The 19,366-nt window shown below is 40.3% G+C and overlaps 1 protein-coding gene across 7 annotated transcripts in view; it reads right to left on the bottom strand.

The window, feature by feature from the left end:
- The window catches only part of RBMS3 (RNA binding motif single stranded interacting protein 3), a 713,822-nt gene extending 712,611 nt beyond the window's left edge, over nt 1-1,211 (bottom strand). For 5 of the 7 annotated variants that reach the window (XM_065627650.1, XM_065627653.1, XM_065627654.1 and 2 more), the window contains exon 1: nt 294-893. In XM_065627650.1, coding sequence (XP_065483722.1) covers nt 294-473 — 180 coding nt within the window. In that variant the 5' untranslated portion in view covers nt 474-893. Of the gene's footprint in view, nt 1-293; nt 894-1,140 lie in introns of those variants that run through there. The other 2 variants (XM_065627651.1, XM_065627659.1) reach the window with 2 other exon arrangements.
- Nucleotides 1,212-19,366: the final 18,155 nt, after the last annotated feature.

The raw sequence follows: 19,366 nt of genomic DNA, 5'->3' as shown, positions 1-19,366 counted from the left end.
GCGCCGCCGCTCCCGCAGGGCGGGCGGAACAATGCCCGGTGCCCCGCGCCCCGCGGCGGCCCCGCGCCTCCCCGCGCCGCCGCCCCCGTGTCCTCAGACAACCTCCGCCGCCGGCCCCCCGCCTCCCTGCCGCCGCCGCGCTGACAAAGGGCGGCGCGGGGGCTGCCCGCGGCCGGGCGGGAGCCGGAGCGGGCCCGCCGCCCCCCTCCCGCCCGCCCCGCCGAGCGCGGCCCCGGGCAGCCGGCCCCTCCGGCGGGCGCGGCGCCGGCCGGCCGGCGGCGGAGCGGACCTACCTTTTTGTCCTCTTTCTCGCTGCCGTGCCTCCGCTCCGGGTGGCCGCTGTCGGCGGCGGGGGCCGGCTCCGCGGGCTGCCCATCGCGGTGGTGCGGGCGCTGGTGCGGGCAGCCGCCAGACCCCGCCGCCGGGGGGATGGGCTCCGGGCACGGAGAAACTCCCTTAACATCCATCTCCATCTTCCAGTTCACTGTACTGCGAGACAAAAGCAGGCAAACACTTTCCACCGCCCCGCGTCTTTCTTGTGCTTTCCTTTCTCTCTCTTTTCTTTTTTCTTTCTTGCTTGCTTTCCTTTTTTTTTCCCTTTCTTCCTTCCTTCCTTTCCCCCCCTCAGGAGGCCGTGACACGCATGGCTCTGGCCGCCGCTGCTGCACCGATCCGGCGGCTGCAATCCTCCCCTAGATCCTCCAGACTTTTGTATCCAGCGTGTGTGTGTGTGTGTGTAAGAGTGAGTGTGTGTGTGTGTGTGTACGTGTGCGCGCCTGTCCTTGGTACGATGGCCTTCAATCGCCCCGAAACGGCAAACGCTAACTAAGCAGATCTCTCGCCACGAAGATCAACTCCCGGCCCCAGTCTAATTGTGGCGGTTATTTACTTTACGCTATCTATGTCCCAGGCCCGGGCAAGCCCTTCTGGCTCCAGCCCTTTGAACAAAGTTAAGTGGAGGGAGCTGAGCCCGGGGAGGGGGTGGGGGCGAGGGGAAACCACCGGGGTTTAACACGGAGGAACTGACAATAACCCGGTAATGTCAAGTAAAAGTTAAACCTCACCCTTCCTCCCCTCCCCCTCCCCTCTCCACATCCCAGGCAAGCGCAATACAGCAAAGCAAAACGAGCGATTTCAGACCTGTGCAAGGTGCTGGTGGCGAGAAGAGACGAGCATTTACCCGATTGTTGCTTTTATTTTATTTTCCCCTCGCCTCCCCCCCAAACCCCAGCACCACCCGCTATTGCAAATGTGGGCTCCTGGATGTTAATCTCTTCTCCGCGGTCGGAGTGCATGTGTGTGACTGGAGCTCCCTCTCTCTCAGGCTGCCAGCGCCACGCAGCACTGCACAAGGAGAACTGGAGTAGGGAGAAAAACAAGAGCAAATCCAGGCTGGAAATCTAAATCAGTACCAGCCACCGGCTCTCCAATGTTATCAACACAAATACAAGAAGAGAAAGGAAAAAAAAAATCTCGTGTAAGCTGCTAAATCAGTCCTGACTGCAGTGCACGCACGATTGTTTTATTCCTTGTGTTAGCTTTCTTCTCAGACTGAAGTTTGACATGGTAGGGAAAAATGCAATCTCATTAAGAGTGTTTTATACCTAAACAAGAATTTCCTTAGTGGCAAATTTCCTCAGTGGCACCAGAGCCAGGCCAACTCTTCAGCTATTCCCCTTTTCGTATTGAAGAGATGAATGGTGAGCATAGACCCAATCGTTCTTAAATCAGGACACCATCAGGTGACCAGTCTGCACTTCTAAATATAACACCACATTGTCCTGAGGAGCAGCTGCTTTGAAAGTTAACTGGAAGCATCTCCTGAGAGCCTGCAGTGTCAAGATACGTATCTGATCTATACCTCATCCATCTGATGCATATACTGACCTCTCCAATAGCAACTACCTGCTCCACAGTGATACTGGGACACGTCCTCAGGAGCTGGTCTGATTTTCTCCAGGAGAGAACCTGTCTCAAGGTAGTTTGGGAAGCAGGTGACTATCAGGTATTACGTGACGCCCTTTTATTCCTCGCCTTGAGTTCCCTTATTCCCCAACAGGATTGTTACTGTGGGAACCTGAACAGACCTTATTGCAACAATATATTTGGACAAAGGGCAAGGGCTAATCTTGCAATAGAGAAAAAAAAGCCTTCATCACACACCAAAGTTCTATTTTTAAAATACACACCTCTAAAGATTGTTCAGTATTATTCTCAAAGCATGTCATATATTTGTGAGCCCTGCTGTCATCACAGATTGGCACAAATAAGCATTTCTAGTGAAACTATCATCATCAATGTTTAAAATTGAGGTAAGTAATAAGACAACCAGGCCCTGAAGGTTGAAGTTTATAATCAAGTACGCAAGACTTCTTACAATCATTTTTTATGGTCATTTAAATGTAGTCTACATTTTGGGGTGGAAGGATTTAAACATTCTGTATATAGTTTTAAGCCTCATTAGCAAAAAGCAGTACTAACTGCAGGCAGGCACTTTTCAGGGGATCTGTTTGCACAGGCACCATGGCTGTGGAACACACACAAAGGTGGACTTTGCTGCAGAATTGCCCAGAGCAAAGCAATGAGGCCACATAGATGACAAGCTACCCCCCTGTCAGTCCGCCTGCGCAATGACCACCTCCCTCCGCACACGACAAAGCACACAAGGAATAAAATTCTGTGCACAAGAGCTTTTCCAGTTTGGGTCAAAGTACTTCCAGTATCACAGGCTGGAAAATGGCAAGATAAAAGTGAAAATAAAAATCTTGTTCGTTCAGGCGCTGCAGCGCACACTTACAAAATTACTGATAAATGACATAGAAACCTTCCCATGGTGGGTAATACTAAATAACCCTGTTAGAAAGTAACAATTCCCAATTCACCATCTCCAGATCCGTAAAGTAAAATTCAAAGCAAAACCAAACCATCTAAAAATAGAGAAAAGCTAACCCAAATACCAACATTTCACCATGTGGTCTGAAGCTTACTGGAGCTGGACATTGGCAGAGAACCAAAGAAAACTAATTCCAGAGGTAGGGGCCCTTGACTCAGAAAGCTCTGCTGCTAACCCTAGAGAGTTTAACCCCCAAACCAACAGAAACTTCTTAGGTGGCACGAAAGAAGAGAAGGGTAGGCCCCAGACTATACGAAAGTCGGTACAAAGTCTTGTGCTTGGCTGCTGAATTTCAATTTTCCCTCTGTCTTTTCCCCATCTTTCCATTTTGTGCTGCAAAAGATTCACGACGCTTTTGCAAAAATAAAATTATTAAAAATAATTCATCACAACAGTGAGCTCCCAGTTGTTCTCTGCACAAACCAGATTGCTGTCCGGCTGCCGTTATTCAATGGATTTCAAGAGAATCCTAAGTAGAACATATTTTGTCAGGCTTAAGTAAAGGTCTGAATAATCAGCACAAATTTCTGTGAGAGAAATAATGGTCTTCAGGCCAAACATACTCTGAGATACAAACAGTAACTACAAATCTAGAAGCACTAACAAATTGGATGGGAAAACAAAATCTGAACCAGCAGGCTGAGGAGATAAGAAATACGACCTCCTTCCAGTCTCCGAAGTAGTCCTTGTGACAAGTATCAGGTGCCTCAAGTCCACACAGATGCACTTGAGCTTTTACCCTGAATTATTTTTGCTAAGCATTGTGAGAAGAGTGGGACTACAGACCGTAATAATGCAACAAGCCACAGCACTGAACAGTTACCCGTTATTGTGCAAGAAGTTTTTGGTACCTTCAACTAGGTTGGTACATATGTTGAACTCAACACATTAAGTGCACAGAATAGTATTTGGAGCTGAGGTGGAAGAATGGCAAGCTAGAATCCTCTATCACATGGCAACTGTCTTGGAAGACAATGCATTGAGAAGCAGAAGCCAGGGAGTCTCACTGGAGGGCAAGTCAATCCATGTTGGTAAGAAAACAACATTGTGTTGAATGCTTTCCAGATGTGCCAACAGATGAAAAAAAATTAGCATCAATCCTTCACCCACATTCATTGTGGTAAAACAGCATACAATTTAGCTTCCATATAGAATAATAAAGAACATTACTGAATATGGGCTGTCTATTACCACACACAACATCCATCAAGAATTTCTGAGATCTATCGTTAATTTTTCAAGAGAAACAGCATTAAAATATTGCTGGTGAAATCAATACTACAACTCGTTAACACACGCTCCATGCTCCTGCATGTTTTGCAGTTGTGGGTTGTGCTGTAAAACAGGTGTAGGTGACTAAATAGATTCCAGAGACACAGATTTTCTAAAATGCAAAAAGAAAACCTTTCAAGAGCTACTGCATTCTTCATGTCTCAAAAAAATAAAATTAGGGAGTGATGAGACTATGAATTTAATTACAGGCCAAGTATTGGAACAATTTGATGGAAAGTGTCAAAGATTGCTTCTTGTAGAAAACCATGTCATTTTTTACATTCTTACTCTTGGTTATGATCAGATGACAGTACAACATACTGTGCAAGCCACATGGCAGGGGAATCCTCCATAGTCCTAATTAATAAGGCTAGAAATGGTGGGAAGACATACATGAATTAAATTATTTATCTAAGATCATAACGTAGTTCAGTGGCAGATTAGACAGAACATTTATGCCCTTTCCATGGTCTCTTCTGTCAGTCATTTTTTTCATTTAGCAATTTGTCACTTTTTCTTACGAATAGTTTTAAGATAACTGCTCAGACACTCAATCATTTATTGATGTTTCCCTACATAACAATTCTTGTTTGAAGATATTTTCAAGTCTTTCTCATGCACATTTATATTTATGTTAATGTGGATAAACTGAAGATGTTGCATATCAGAGGTACAAAAATAGCTATTACAAGTTAGCAGGATATATGCAATCTTCATGAAAACACAGCCCTCATTGTATGAGAGATGCAGCATTCAGCTTTCTGCTGCCTCACACATCTGTTGGTTCAGGATTCACCTACCCACTTCATTCAACATTTGAATAATTTTGACCTTTTACCACCCTTAGACAATTCAAATCAAAGGTTTCCTGTTGTCAACACAAGCTCCTTGGGGCCTCACGCAACACTGTATCTGTCAGCTTGCATTCTAGGCTATTTCATTTCTTGCTTGAGAGTTGCAAACAGAGTTGCTTTCTCATGAAGACTCTGACCTTATCGATAATTCCCTCTGTACTATACATTTCAAAGTGGCTGACACAGATATTCATTGAGTCATTTTCCCACCCATCGATCTCTGCTTCTGTTCTCTAAGGTGTTTTACTGCAAGTATGCAAACATTCAGTAACCTGGGGGCTCCTGTAACTTTCGGGATCTATCTATACAGGTATTTTCTGTCTCAGAAAGTCTGTAATTGTATACACTTAATAAATGCAATCCTGAAAGAATTCTGTTGCACAGGGATATAAAGACATTCTGTGGATATTCTTAGAGAGTAAAAGCTGAAAATACTATTTAAATTCCACCATTCTCTACAAAGTCCGACATGAAAATGGATACATTACAAGCTGCGCTTTCAAAAGCATCGTCTCTAGCTTTCCACTCACAATTTTGATAATATCAGTTCTCCCTTGCATTCTAACATTTTTGCTCACAAGTACTGAAATCTCAAAGAATGTCTGCACAACTCAAGCCTTGAGTGATATTTTTTGAGCCTTTCAAAGACTTATCTTCATTCCTTTTTTGGAGCAAAAAATCCTGTAACCCTTGGGAGGTCTCCTGAGCTCTTACAGCTCCTTTTCTAGAAAGCTGTCAAAACAGAATTGATAGGCTTCATGACTTTTAAACATGAACATAACTCCTTGTAGTTTATATTCTACATAACCAACAAACAAAACTATTCTGGCCATAGCTAGAGCTTCAGCCTTCCTTGCCCAAGATATTGCAAAGAGAGCAATGGCCATGCAGACCCTCCACTCACTTTCTAAAGCAGTGTCATCATTTGAGTATGTATCTGTTCTGCAGGGTGTATGGGAGGCTTTATTCCCCTCAAAATTGCTGTGTGAGGTAGAAAAAGAAGCAGCTATTTCTGCTGACTTTTCTGAGAGCTGGCCTGGGCTGATAGTCAAGACATCACTGGGTGGGACAGAAGGCCTAACTTAGCAGACTCAAAGAATGGAAATACAGCTCTGAAGAGAATGGGTGGGCAGCACAGCCACATACACATTTGTTTCACACAGCCTGAAAACACCTGTATTTCACTGGGTGATGCTGCAGTCTCCTCGGTTCCTGCGATAAGCTTGGATCTGTGCCAAATGGACAAATTTGACCTAGTTTTAATTTTTTTGGAAAGGAAAATATCCACTGAGATAACTTAGAAAATGGAGGAAAAGTAATTTGTAATAATAATCATTTGTTAGAAACAAATAAACGAAAGGGAGATACATTAAAACAAGGGAAAAGGAAATGCTCTATATTATTTCTCAATGGATGCCAAACCTTCATTGCCAGAAATTAAACTTTCAGGAGCAGACAAAGACACGAGAATGCCCTACAAGGGATACGACATCTCTGGTGGCAGCCAAGGGTTGGTGTGCAAGAGCTGGTCCACTGAAGTTCTGAGTCCCTCTAACAGGGAGAGACAGACATGACAGAGTACGCGTGGGTTTAGCCCTCAGGCGTTTCTGCTTCACCAGCTGACCTGAAGCTGCACACAGCTCTGCTCTGTAAAGTGCAGAAATTTGTGTAGGAACTAGTGCAGGTCTTAGAAGCACTAAGTTCTGCCTAATTTCCATGCTATGGAGTGTTCCTACATGCCTTTATTACTGACATGCCCAGTAGGATTCTAGAGAAACTTCCTCAAAGCTGGGTCATGCATGGGGTAAGGAGGGTGCCCAGGACAGTTATAGATGTTTAGTTCCACTGATCCCTTTCTTCCTTGATTTTTTTTTCCTCTCCCAATCTCTTCTCACTGTTTCTATCCTTTGTAACTGAGAGAAGCATAAGGGCTCAATGTGCAAATAGCATCTTTTTATTTTGTAGCAGACTGCATATGTACATATGCAAATACGGTTTTGAGCTATGTTGTGGGCTTTTGTTTAGTACTGTCAAAACTGAAGTCTGGAGAATTTTTTTGATGATGAAAATAGAGGAGTAATCCATTTGGTTGTATCTGTGTAAACAACATGCACAAACCCACTTTCTAGAAATGCTTCTGCTTTTAATTTTTAAATTAATGCATACTGCTCAATTTGCTGACTACTTCCAACTTTTGGTAACTCTCTGGCCCTGTTGAGATATGCTCCATTCTCTCCTTGTTCCTTCTGTAGACTGGAAATACATTTAAATCCACCAATTTCTTAGAGGGAAAAAAAAATCTGTGTTAAGCATAAATTAAAGAAACAAAGTATGTTTAAGCATAAATAAGACCAAAGACAACTCATTTCATCTTCTTCTTAAAACTAAAAATTGAATACAAGTATGTAGATCATCAATTACTCTACTATTTGACTGCTGGGACTTGAGTTGAGGTTATTACAGTTTTGTCCACTAGATTCAGATCTTAATCTGCACCAGTCTGAATCCAGTGAGTCAGAGGGTATGCATTTAAACAGTATAGTCTTCACTACTTTAAGTAATCTTTAGGAAAGAATCTGATTTTCTTCTCTTTGACTAGGTTTAACCTGTTTTGAGGTCAATACTATGACTAAAAGGTGGAATGAAGGACTGGGTTTTGAAAGAGAAACACAAATTCATGAACTTTCGCTTTCCAAAATAGTTTTAATTTCCATAAATAATTTCAGTGTATGCGTACTTTGGATCTAGCAATGTCTCCTTAATTGTAAAGACGACATTTTCACTTTTTCTGCTTTTGCAGCATTCTATAGGGGAAAAAAAGCCCTAGTAAAAATTTTGAAGAAACATTTGCTGAGTGGGGTATCATACACTTTCCAAAAGCAGCATAAGAAATTTATTTTAATTAAATTTTTCTGCCCACAACTGTAGAGTTAAAAGCAGACATTTGAACAATTGAGTATGAAGCAAGTTAATGATGACACATGAGAAGACTATAAGATGCAAAAAACATAGGAAATTGATGAAAGTGAAAACCCCTGCAAACAGTTTTCTGACTTCGAATGGCAAACTCAAGAGAGATGAAAAGATGAATGCATCAAAAAGAACATCCTTTTGTTCCATGAAAGAATAGGTTATTGTCTACTTGTATTTCTTGGACACCATCACTGGTACTGCACTTGCAAAAAACAATGGAAGACACGTCCCTGCCCCAAGGAGTGTACAATCAAAAAGCCAATGGAAAGATGTCCATTAATTTCAAAATGAGTAGGATTAGACCCCAAATTAGGCAAATGTAGTTGCATAGCAGAGCCTGCCAGCATACTAGCAATAGTTCAGCAAAAGGCAACAGTCAGCCTACCCACTCAAAGACAGATGTTTTGATGACAGATTAAAAATAAATAGACATGTTAATGGATATAAAGAAAATAAACTGAAGTTGCAAGGAAATGTTTTGATTAAAAAGCTGATGTTCTCAGGTCAAATATGCTGTCAACAGGGTATGACACTTAAGGTCTCAAAAAGCACTCAGGCTAAACTTCCACTTTGTGCATGCAAATCACTGGTGTCTGTGGTTGTTTATCACTGTCACTTGTACAAGCAAATGATAGAATTTACATCTGTAAAAGCCCATTTGTGCTTAGTTTGTATTCAGTTAGCACATACAGCTGGGGTTTGTATGCATATCTGTATATTTTATCATTTGCTTGCAGAAAAAGCAGTGCTCAAAATTGTACCTGAAAAATAGATGTCATATTTTGAAATTCTGGTTCTGAGCAGTACTCAGCAAAAGCAAAAAACCCCAATACAATGCTGCAGATACAATCTAATCTATTTCCAGCAATGACACCAAAATAAGATAACATAATTTAGGATCAAACAAACAAGATGCCAGGCATCATGTAGATGTTAGAGTGTGTTTGTCTGTTTCCTTTCCTGTGCCCTTTAATTGACAGTGAAGTAGTTCATAATTCTGACAATCGATAGGGGTCAGCTTCAGAGAAGTTACTACTCCTTTGCTACAAGTAGGCACAATTCATAACTCTTCATACTCTTGTTTGATCCTGCCATGAAGACTTGTAGCACATCTGCACTTTACAATGGTACCAGCCATGTAACCAGAAGTCAAATTCCTGGATCAGGACAGGTGTGAGGCCAAGTTAGTCAGGTAACGTCCCCCTGTGCCATCCTCAGCATTGTGCTAGGTCCTTCACCGAGTTCTGCACTAGCAGAGTCCCAGCTATCCCAGCCCAATGGATTCCAGTCCACTGGGATCCACTGAGGTGTGCTTATTCACCTTTAAAATATGTTATTTCATTATTTGTGTTTGTCAGGGTATTGTAGCAAGAGCTAGAGAAAATTTATTTAGAGTGAACGCTTAGATTCTGAAACACAAGACTCCACTGCCAGGGAAAAGAGCTGGGCTGTTAAGTTGTTCACTGTCCAGTTCAACTCTTGCACTTGCCTCTAAGAGACAATGTTATCCCTCATACAATAAATCACATTCACTCACAGTCTATGAGCTTATGTGTTCGGCTACTTGTCTCCTTTCACATGGGCACCAGGAGAACTCTCAGCTGCAGAAAAGAGTTGAAGTCAGAGTCCAATAGCAATTTGAGAGATTATATTTTCACTTCTTCATCAGCCACTTAATCTATTCTCAAGCTCCAAAAGGTACTTTCTTTTGATCTACCTGTACCTACTTCAATTGAAATTTGGTTTCCAGAGTTTAAGCTCTGGCCCTCTGGGAACACCGTGCCAGCACATGAAACCTGAGTCCTCACATCACTCTGTGTACATGTAAAAGCAGCCAGGATTCAAGCTCTGAGCAGTAATACTGCTTAAATTACCTTATATTCTCACAAAAGTCACTTCACAGCTGAACACAGGACAAACAGTATTACACCAAAGCAGAATTTAGTATTCTTAAAAGTGGAATTCAAGTTTGAGAGCTAGAGTGTGTGTCCGTGCAGACAGAGCCCAAGGGAAGTAGCTCTAGTGAATATTTTCTTGTTTAATGCAACAGTTTTGTCTGCAAGACAGTCAAAGAGCTAAACAACTATCATTAGTAATAACAGAACCGTCCATTAATCTGAGCAGGTCTGATACCGGGAAAACTCCAGTCTTCTCAGAGCTGTGCAATAGCCAGCTGCCTGCTGCCTCTCATAGCATTATCACACTGATGTTTCACAATAACAAAACAATTTTGCAGAAAAAAAAGTATTTTCTGTGCCTTCTGTGAAATCAATTTGCATTTTTATTACTTTCTAATGAAAAACATTCCAGTTTACATACTTAGCTACATTTATACAGATTTTATAAGCATGTCAAGTTATCTGTTTTGCTAACCCTAGAGTAACTGCTTTGGAATAATTATTTCCGTGTTTACTATATTAAGTACTTCTGTCTTTTCTAAGGTGAATCAGAAGAAAATTAGGAATTGACATCCTAGATTAGACCAACAGGCCTCCTGCTCCAATACCCTGACAGTGCACAGTGCCAAATGCTCTTCCAAGGAAAATAAGTGGGCAAAAGTATGGAATAAGTCTGCAATAACTAGTCTGTACTAGACATATCCTCTTAATTCCCACCACACTGACATTAATGTATGCCAAAAATAACAAATTTTATCTACAGTGTAAAAACCAATTCTTACTGTAACTCCTGTAACCATTGATGTTCTCTTTACCCATGCAAGGGTCTAATACTCTAAGAATCTTACAAGGCTTTTTAAAAATCCAAAATAAGGTACAGCAAAGCAAATGCAAATCAGTAGACATTACTTTTTCAAACAACATGGCTAATGACTCAGTGTTGTTTAGATGTGGATTTGGATTTCTACAGCTGCATCCTCCAGTGCTGTGCTATCAGTCAGACTGCAGTTCTAAACAATCTGGCGGTTCTACAGTCCTGTAACATCTAATAGCTGATTTTTTTTTTCTTACCTGTCATAACAACATAACAATCTATTTAAGCAGAACATTCAAGCTCTTATTTAAGATTTGTCTCCTACTAAAGAAACCTGTATTCTGGGACATAATTCAGAGAGATGGGAGGGTTAAATAAGTACAAACAGATAATATTGCCTTTCAGTCATTCTTTCTCAGCAAACTAACTTCAAGAATGCCAAGTTGAGAATTTTCTTATTCTCTTTTTAGGAAATACTTTGTGTTTCAGGTATATCTGCAGCTTACACAAAGACAAAGAGGACAAGAAAATAGACAAAGACAAAGAGGACAAAAGTGAAAAAGGGCAGCCTTTACGACTGATGGTGGTATTTCAATAAATGGAATCTCTGTTCTTCTTCAGAAAGAATTATCAATAATCTTTTTCTCTGCACTGAAAAACAGATTTCAAAACAAAACAGTTCAAAGAGAAGTTTTAAAAATTTCTCTTGAAATCCATCATTTGGAAAAAACAGTTTCCTCTTACTGTTCAGATGCTCATTGGTAATCAATTTTGGTTTTACTTCTCGTCTTTTAACATCTCTAATAACAAGGATTCACTCAACATTGTTCATTATCTTGAAAACTTTTCAGTTGTCTGATAGCTCTAAGTTTTAGGAAAAAAAATATTCATCCTAACTGCAAAAGCTAATTAACCTGTTCAGTTAAGTACAATTAAAGGCTTACCATTAAACCATCTTAAAAAATCCTCACAGTGATATTCCATGATTTTCGCAGTCTGAGAAAAGACGTACCTAACAGTATATCCAAAGGGATTAAGGTGGATTCATTTTTTATAGAAATAAAATAGTCAAAGGGAAACGATTTAGAAGTTTCATTGGAAGGCTTCAGAAACAGGTAAATACAATCAAGCTTCACAGACTTCCAGCTTCTAGAGGATGATATAGCCTATTTGTAAATAAATGGTTATTCATTAGTTATGATGTCCAAGAGAAGGAGACTGCTAGGGATTTATGAGTATGTCATCTCATTTCTCTTAGTCATGGAAATTACTCAATTTTCCTACCTAGAGTAGAGTTTCAGGATGTTCCACTGATCTTGCAATTGACTTTATCACTTGGATGTTTGGTTTTTCCTTAATTCTAAGCAACAGTGGCTCTAAGACATGGTATCTATGGGGAGAATTTACCATGACAAAGCACTGTGTACTTCGCAGAACTGTAATCAAAATATTATTTTCTATTTCATTACAAAACTTCATTTGTAGTTTTATGTGGAAGTAAATATCAGCGCTATTTAGAATGACAGCAAGCAAGAAATGGTAAATAGGAAAAATAGTATTAAGTTTGCATAATAGCACGGTTGGTGCTCCTGTACAAAGGCAAAGGCAACTCCTCAGTGCTTACCAACACAATCGAAGTTTGTAAATACAGAGCACCACACTGTGTGTGGGAATGGATCGATTCTCATCTCCAGAGCTCTAGTAAATCGGGCTGAATGGCCAGAGAGAAAGCGACTGAGTTTCTGTCCTTAGTTCTTGCAAATTTCTCATCACTGAATGTTGTCCAGGCAGCTGCATTTTGAACTTACACATATATCCTTGGCTTTTAAGCTCTACGAGCTTGAATGTCGTCTCAAATATCCCCTTTCCTGGATATTCTGATTTAGAGTTTCCCTCCTCAGAGATGTGTGATGAAAGAAAGACAAGGCATATAGACTCTAAGGGTATTCAAATAATGACCAATTCATATAGAGTTTCAGTGAAAAACTTGCCATTATTAATTTTCAATGAAGTATGTGTATGTTAAGCATAAAAACCTAAAGAACAGTAAGACTGTGTTTGGAAAGTCAGTGCAACTTCCTAGCTTTTAAAAAGCAAAAATTATGAACAGAAGTTACGTCACGTGCACATGCTCTCAGCTGGTTTGAGTTTTTAGGTGTAGCACAGACCTCTGCCATGCAATCTGGGAAAGTATTTGAGCAGTGAGAAGCTGTCACTCTTCTGTGAATCAGCCACAAGAGGCAGGCGAGACACCGATTTCATCTGGCCTACAGAATTATTACCTTGCAGAGGCAAAAGACTAGTTCTAGGGAGCAGGCAAAGGTATATGCCTAGGTATCATCTTCCAAACATACATCCTCCACTGGTGTTATTTTCAGTACCTCCATATTACACCCATAGATTCCCTGCTGGCATTCCCAGTCAAATAATTCCTTTCTGAGATCCAGACTGTTCCCAAACCTCTCTATTATTTTTACATTTTAACTTCACTTTTCACTGTCTTCACATCCTTTAGCTAGAATTTCAGTTACTCTCTCTTCTCCTGTGCTCCATCGTTGGCCTCATCCTTGTAACACTCAGTTCCAGCTCCTAATGCTCCACTTAGGCAGTTTTCCTTTTATCGCTATGGTATCAGCAAGGGTCCTTTGACACTCAAGGAGAGACAATCTCCTGATACAAGCTCTGTTCTCCAAACCACAATACTTGTCAAAGAGAGGAGGAATTGCACAAAGTCTCACTCAGCCCCTCCAGCCCAGCCAAGGAGCAGACCCAGTGCAGGTGAAGCTTTGGAGAAGACAGCTGCCAAACCCTCATGGCTAAAACCATGAAAGCTGCTTCTTTTTTTTTTTTTTTTTTCCAGCAGGTTGTACATGTGAGCCAAATGTAGGCAGATTTTCACAGGATAGCTCATGCCAAATTTTAGGCCACTGCTCCAGAACACAAAGATAATACAGTTTCCTTGGTACTTGTAAACATTTTTCATAGGGGCAAAAATATTTCCCTATGAAACCTACTGTGAGGCATAGATGTGCTCTGCTTGCTTAAGCCTTCCAAAACAAGCGAAGAACTACATGCATTTATGCCTGAGGCAGACACCTGCCACAGGAAACTTCAACTCGAGCATTTAAAATTTAGCAAAATTGTATTATATCTTAAGACACTTAATAATGGGGAAAAAACAATCTCTTAAATATACGGTTTTCTTTTTCTGCCAATTACATGTGTGCATTTTAGATTTTTGACTGTACCAGTATTTCTTCTGAAACCCAGCATTGTGGGGACCAAGCTAATTCCTCTCAAGAGGATGAGAGTCATTTTGCAGACAATCTTAAAAACAGAATTTAACTAGAGTTGGCTTCTTTGTTCTTAAAGGGCATGGGAGATGCTTCAAAAAGGCTAAACTGTGAACAAAGCTTGTTTTAATAATTTTCGTGTATGCACTTGCAAGGCATCTGAAAAAATACCCATGCGACTTCTCCAGTTGCAGTTGATAGTGGATGTGTTTCCCAGTATGAGATTAGGCAGATTGCCTTGGGCTCGCTCCACAGGGGACAGGTCAGCTACCTTTATTGCATGTCACCAGCACTGGGCCACTGAGGCCCTTCCAAAAGACTGACTATTTCTCAGGATTAAGAGGCCTGGTTAAAATGGAAAATGTCCTCTTTTGGTTTTGCTGCATGTAATACCTATTAGGGGGCTATAAAGGGGATTACGGAATCTTAAATCACCAACAGTATCATTTGCTGTGGTCTTTTTGTTCTTTTTGCTTGTATGTATGAAAGTACATACATTTACAAATTGTACATGCATGTCAATATCTATTAAAATAAATGCAGAATAATATGTTATTTAGCCTCTCTAGACAAATGCTGCGTTTCTCCAGTCACTGGGCCAATTAAGCTTTGCTTTCTGGTTGAGGGTGGCAGTTGGTATAATTATTGAAGAAAAAAGATTGTCAAAGATTGAAAGGATTGCTTATGAGCAAGTACTTTATGCGGCTCCATAATACTTCCCTGTTCTTTAATAAATGAGGTTCCTTAAAAATTCCTTTTACAATCAAGAAAAATGAAATGTAAAAAGTATGTTAATAATGGTAAACTATTTCTTGTTAATGATGTCTCAGTCTCGCATAGTCACTCAGTTTATATTATCTGACTGAATGATACAAGATGCACTTAGTTTGGAATTTACACTTTTTGACTGAAATGTTGAGTACATGATACGGTGTCTCAGTCAATCAAATAATTATTTAAGTGATTATCAAAGCTTCACATGACACTTCCATATTTTATTTTTAAACAGTTTTGGTGGAAACAGTTGTAGCATTCTGTCCCTGTGTTTTCTCGTCACACAGATGAAGGCTGGCACCAGGTACATGATTACACAACACCACAGGTCAGTCTCAGAGTCAGCAGGACTATAGATGGAGAATCTTATTTTTGGCATAAGTCTCACAGAACCCCCCTCTTTATCTTTCCAACTATTTAACTCCTGAATCTGACCCTGTCTTTAAAATGGGAGTCATGCAGTGAAGCACAGAAGCTCAGACAGTAGAGATCTATTTTGAAACTTTTACTCCCAATACATCTCTTCTAGAACTTTTTTACTTAAGAAAATCAGTATCAGAGCAGGGCCCCATTGTGCTAGGAGCTGTACCAAAAAAGAGAACAAAGATGACTCCTGCTCCAAAGAACAAATACAAAAAAGAAGACTGGAGCGGGGAGAGGATGTAATAATGCCAGCAGATCCTAATAGGCAGTTGGGCATTAGTATAAGCATTAGTAGACATTAATGCCTTGTAGGAAGATAAATTTTGACATTAGAGACCATGCTGAATAAATTAACGCTTTTAATCTAGGTAGGACAAAAAGAAATTTCTAAGGAAGTGTCAATGGACAAAGTCAGAGACCAGTAGCACTGTACTTTCCACTCCTGCCAGAATTAATCTCAGAGTAACAGAATTAGTCTAAGGTCTGACTTAGCCTAGCTGGAGAAAGGCTGACAAAAATAGGTACATCCACTTGCCACATTTGTACTAACACTGCTTCAGGTTAGTGCTTAGATGATAAAATGGGGCCCTGCCCTGTAAGAACATTCCACTGGCACTGATTTCATGTTCACACTCAGCTTCCCAGCTGCAGATACATAAGATCCTTGCATCTTTGCAGCCTAGTGTTTAGAATTTGGAAAAGGTTTTTCCCTAACAGCTGGCCAACTGTTAACACTTTTTTACTCTTTTAGAACTCTTTTTTTTTTGTGATAGGGTTGCTGACTGTCTGCCAAGCTTATATGTATTTCTTTTACAAAATATTTATATTGCACTGTTTTTAAATTATTTGTTCTGTCTCATGTCTCCTGTTGTCAAAATTTTTTTTAAGACTCAGTCCTTTGAAATACTTTCTCTCTTTGGGGCAAGAACATTGAACTCCTCCTGATGCCCAGCTCAAATGCAGAAATCAACACGACGTACCACATATACTAAGTTTTGGATATTGAAATGTCAAGTGCAATTCTGAGGAAGGTATGAAGGACACACAGTGCCTAAGGAGACAGACTGAACCACTGTTTCCTAAGATACCTGCAGCCAGAAAGGATGAATGCAATCATGGCATAAAATAAAGCTGTTCAAACCTGGCAGCGCCCTTAGAAGATGATAGCTGTGCAAACTCTCTATGTTTGGGTATATATGCACAACAAAATGACATGCAACTGTAGAATATTCTAGTGACAGTAGCAATGGAAATTTCCAGTACATTCAGCATGCTCTGGCATGCAGGGTACATAATCCAAGGTCTCTTAAGAGTTAGCACATACTAACATCCTAACACTATTCTCGTTTCCTGTTACTCATGTTAAACTGTATAGGTACTCTTTCATATGCCAATTTCCATTTTATTGTACAGTATATATTTTGTTAGAGGATGCTTATTAAGTTCTCTTCAGTTATCTATTAGACATGTTATATAGGCTTCATCTCTGGTTTTGTGGAGTGTATGTTTAAAGGCCATTTTTTAAGGCCCATAGTTGTCTCAGGCCGCACTGTTTGGATATGAATGACATGTTTGTTGTGAACTTTAAGTGAGATAGATTTGGGGCATGCTGCAGACTGAAAACTTAGATCAAATCCTAGCAAGTTTGAGTACGCTTCTGTCTGAATTATACATTGGCCAAGCATCAGCTGCCTTGCAGTGACATAACATGGCCCACGACAAGTCAGCTGTGTGAATTTTCCTAGGAGGGTCCCAATGTTGTGAAATACAAAGGCAGATTGATCTGTAGGATGGTTGGGCTCCAGAAGCCTTTCTAAGCCTGCAAGGTGTGCTACAGGTGTCCTATATTTGACCATGCGAAGCACTGAGACACATCAAGGGGCACAGCAGCTTTAGTGAGCTCCGTGGTCCAGCCCCTAAGGTGCAATGTAGACATAATCATATTCATGAACATATGTCTAGTTCTTTTACTCTCTTCCAACAAGCCGACCCTTCTAGTGTCAAAAAGTTTTTCATTTCAGCTCTTCCTTGCAGAGAAAAGGAAGCTCTGATATGCTGATAGCTAATAATGATATGAAGTACTGGCAGTATTACTGTGTTCCACCTTCTCTCTTATTCTCCACCACTGCACCAGCAACTCACTTGTTCAGTCATAACTTCAGTGGAGCACTGCAGTTTGCTTCTAGCTCCTCCAGTGCCAGAGAGAAACTGCAGTGCTGTGCAGGACCTGAAAATAGGAGTGCAAAAAATATGCTTTGCAGCTCTTAGGTTGGCAGCATGCCCCACTGTATGACCCAGTCTGCAGGGAATGACCTGAAACAATGAAAATGGGACGCAGCATCCCCCTTCTGCCATTAACAGCTGTACAGTATCTACCTCTGGCCTCAAATATATGGGGAGGGATTATCATTTCTCTGCTTATAGCAATGTAGCTCACATCACGCATTAACTTTGCACATGATGAAAATGCTGCATTGTGGTGATACATCCTCTTTTGCAACCAGCTCACAGAACTGGTGAGGTAAACTTGAGAGAACAAGATGCACTATCCTGAAAGATGATACAGTTTATTTATGTGCTCTGCAGATCAGAGAGCTGAAGAAGGGAGTTCGCCTCCCAAATAAAATTGCTTGTTTCTTCCATGTTCCAGTTCACATTCATATAAAATTTGCTGTTCAATTATTGTCCCTGTAGCTTCTTTAGTGTTACTACTTTCCATATTTCTAATACTGAACTTTTTTCATATTATTTTTCTCTATATAATTAGCTTTGAACTTTCTAAGCACAACTTTCCTTGTTTTACTTATTTCCTTCCTGTATTTGTAACCTCCTTTTGCTCTTCTGTATTATCTCTGTTTTCACTAATATTTGCAACACCTCCTAATTTAGCATCACCTGTGAAACTTGCTGTTTTCTTTTTAACAACCCTCCTCTTTCGGATTATTAGTCATAATGTTAAATAAGACATGTTTAAGAGATTACGCAGCTTCCTTCCTTGCATTCTCAATTACTATTTGCAACATGCAGCCTGAAGAAATCTGTTTCCCTAAAGATCAATCTGAATAAATGGTGGCACAAATTGCCTGGGGAGAGTACGGTGTTCGGAGGAGCTGCCACCTCTCTGATCTTCCATCAACAAAACCCACTCCCACCTCATTCTCAAAAAAGTTCACAAACTCAGGTTTTACTGAATTTAAGTAGAAGATTCACAAATTGTAGATGTAGCTAGAGACTTCATAAATCCGCTGTGCTGAAGAAACTGTGCCCTTCCCAGCCACAATCAATTAATTCTAACGCAGACCACTTCCATGCATGCTAAAACACTGCTATGTATGCTGCTTTTGTCCAATGCTGAGGGCCAGCTGAAACAAGATGATGTGCCGTATAACTTCTCGCAAGGTAATCAGGAAGGGTTCTACACCCACGCTGCTCATCATGCTTTGCCTGTCAGTCACCTACTGCTAGTACCTGAATAGTGAAAAGCTCAGAGATGACTTCTCTCCAATATCCATTACTAACTATCTTTGGTTAAAATGTTCAGCTGTAATCAAGATACCAAAGAAACAGGGAATTGTCTCTTACATCTTTCTCACCTCTGCATTTCTTTTGGCAAAAATTTAAATTAGCTAAGCTATTTATTAACTTAGTTATTTGAATGGTCAAAGACTTACTGCTTTGTTGGGGCCTCTGTGTGACAAATAACTCTCAGACCAGCATTTAACCTAACTAATCAGCTTTTTCTGTCTTGATTACTACTAACCAGTTGAAAAAAGGCTGAAGATTGAATTTTTTAATACATGTGAAATATTATATTAATATGCATGTTTAGTAAAGTACATCATGCAGGCTATATTTTATTTTATAAACTTTCAAGGATTCTATAAAGTTTGGTTACATTTTTCAGTGTTTCTAATCATAATTTTTAATGTGTTTTTTAATGATCACCAATTTGACTGTTTATTAAGCTTAGGTAAAGTGAAATGGATCCCAATATAACTGCCTGAGTTATACATGAATTTTCACCAAAGGCATATCATACTTTATTACAGCACTCTTAGAATATCCCTCATCATTGCATTTATCCCAAATCTCTCACCATTCACATTTACATCTGTGCTAGAAATTACTAGAGTTCAAGTTTGAACTGGATATGATTGATTTCACTACCTGTT

Source organism: Caloenas nicobarica, chromosome 2 (genome assembly GCF_036013445.1).
Source record: "Caloenas nicobarica isolate bCalNic1 chromosome 2, bCalNic1.hap1, whole genome shotgun sequence".
Classification (NCBI taxonomy): domain Eukaryota; kingdom Metazoa; phylum Chordata; class Aves; order Columbiformes; family Columbidae; genus Caloenas; species Caloenas nicobarica.
Note: the sequence above shows the minus strand (reverse complement) of the source record. Positions and strands in the feature narration are given on the sequence as shown.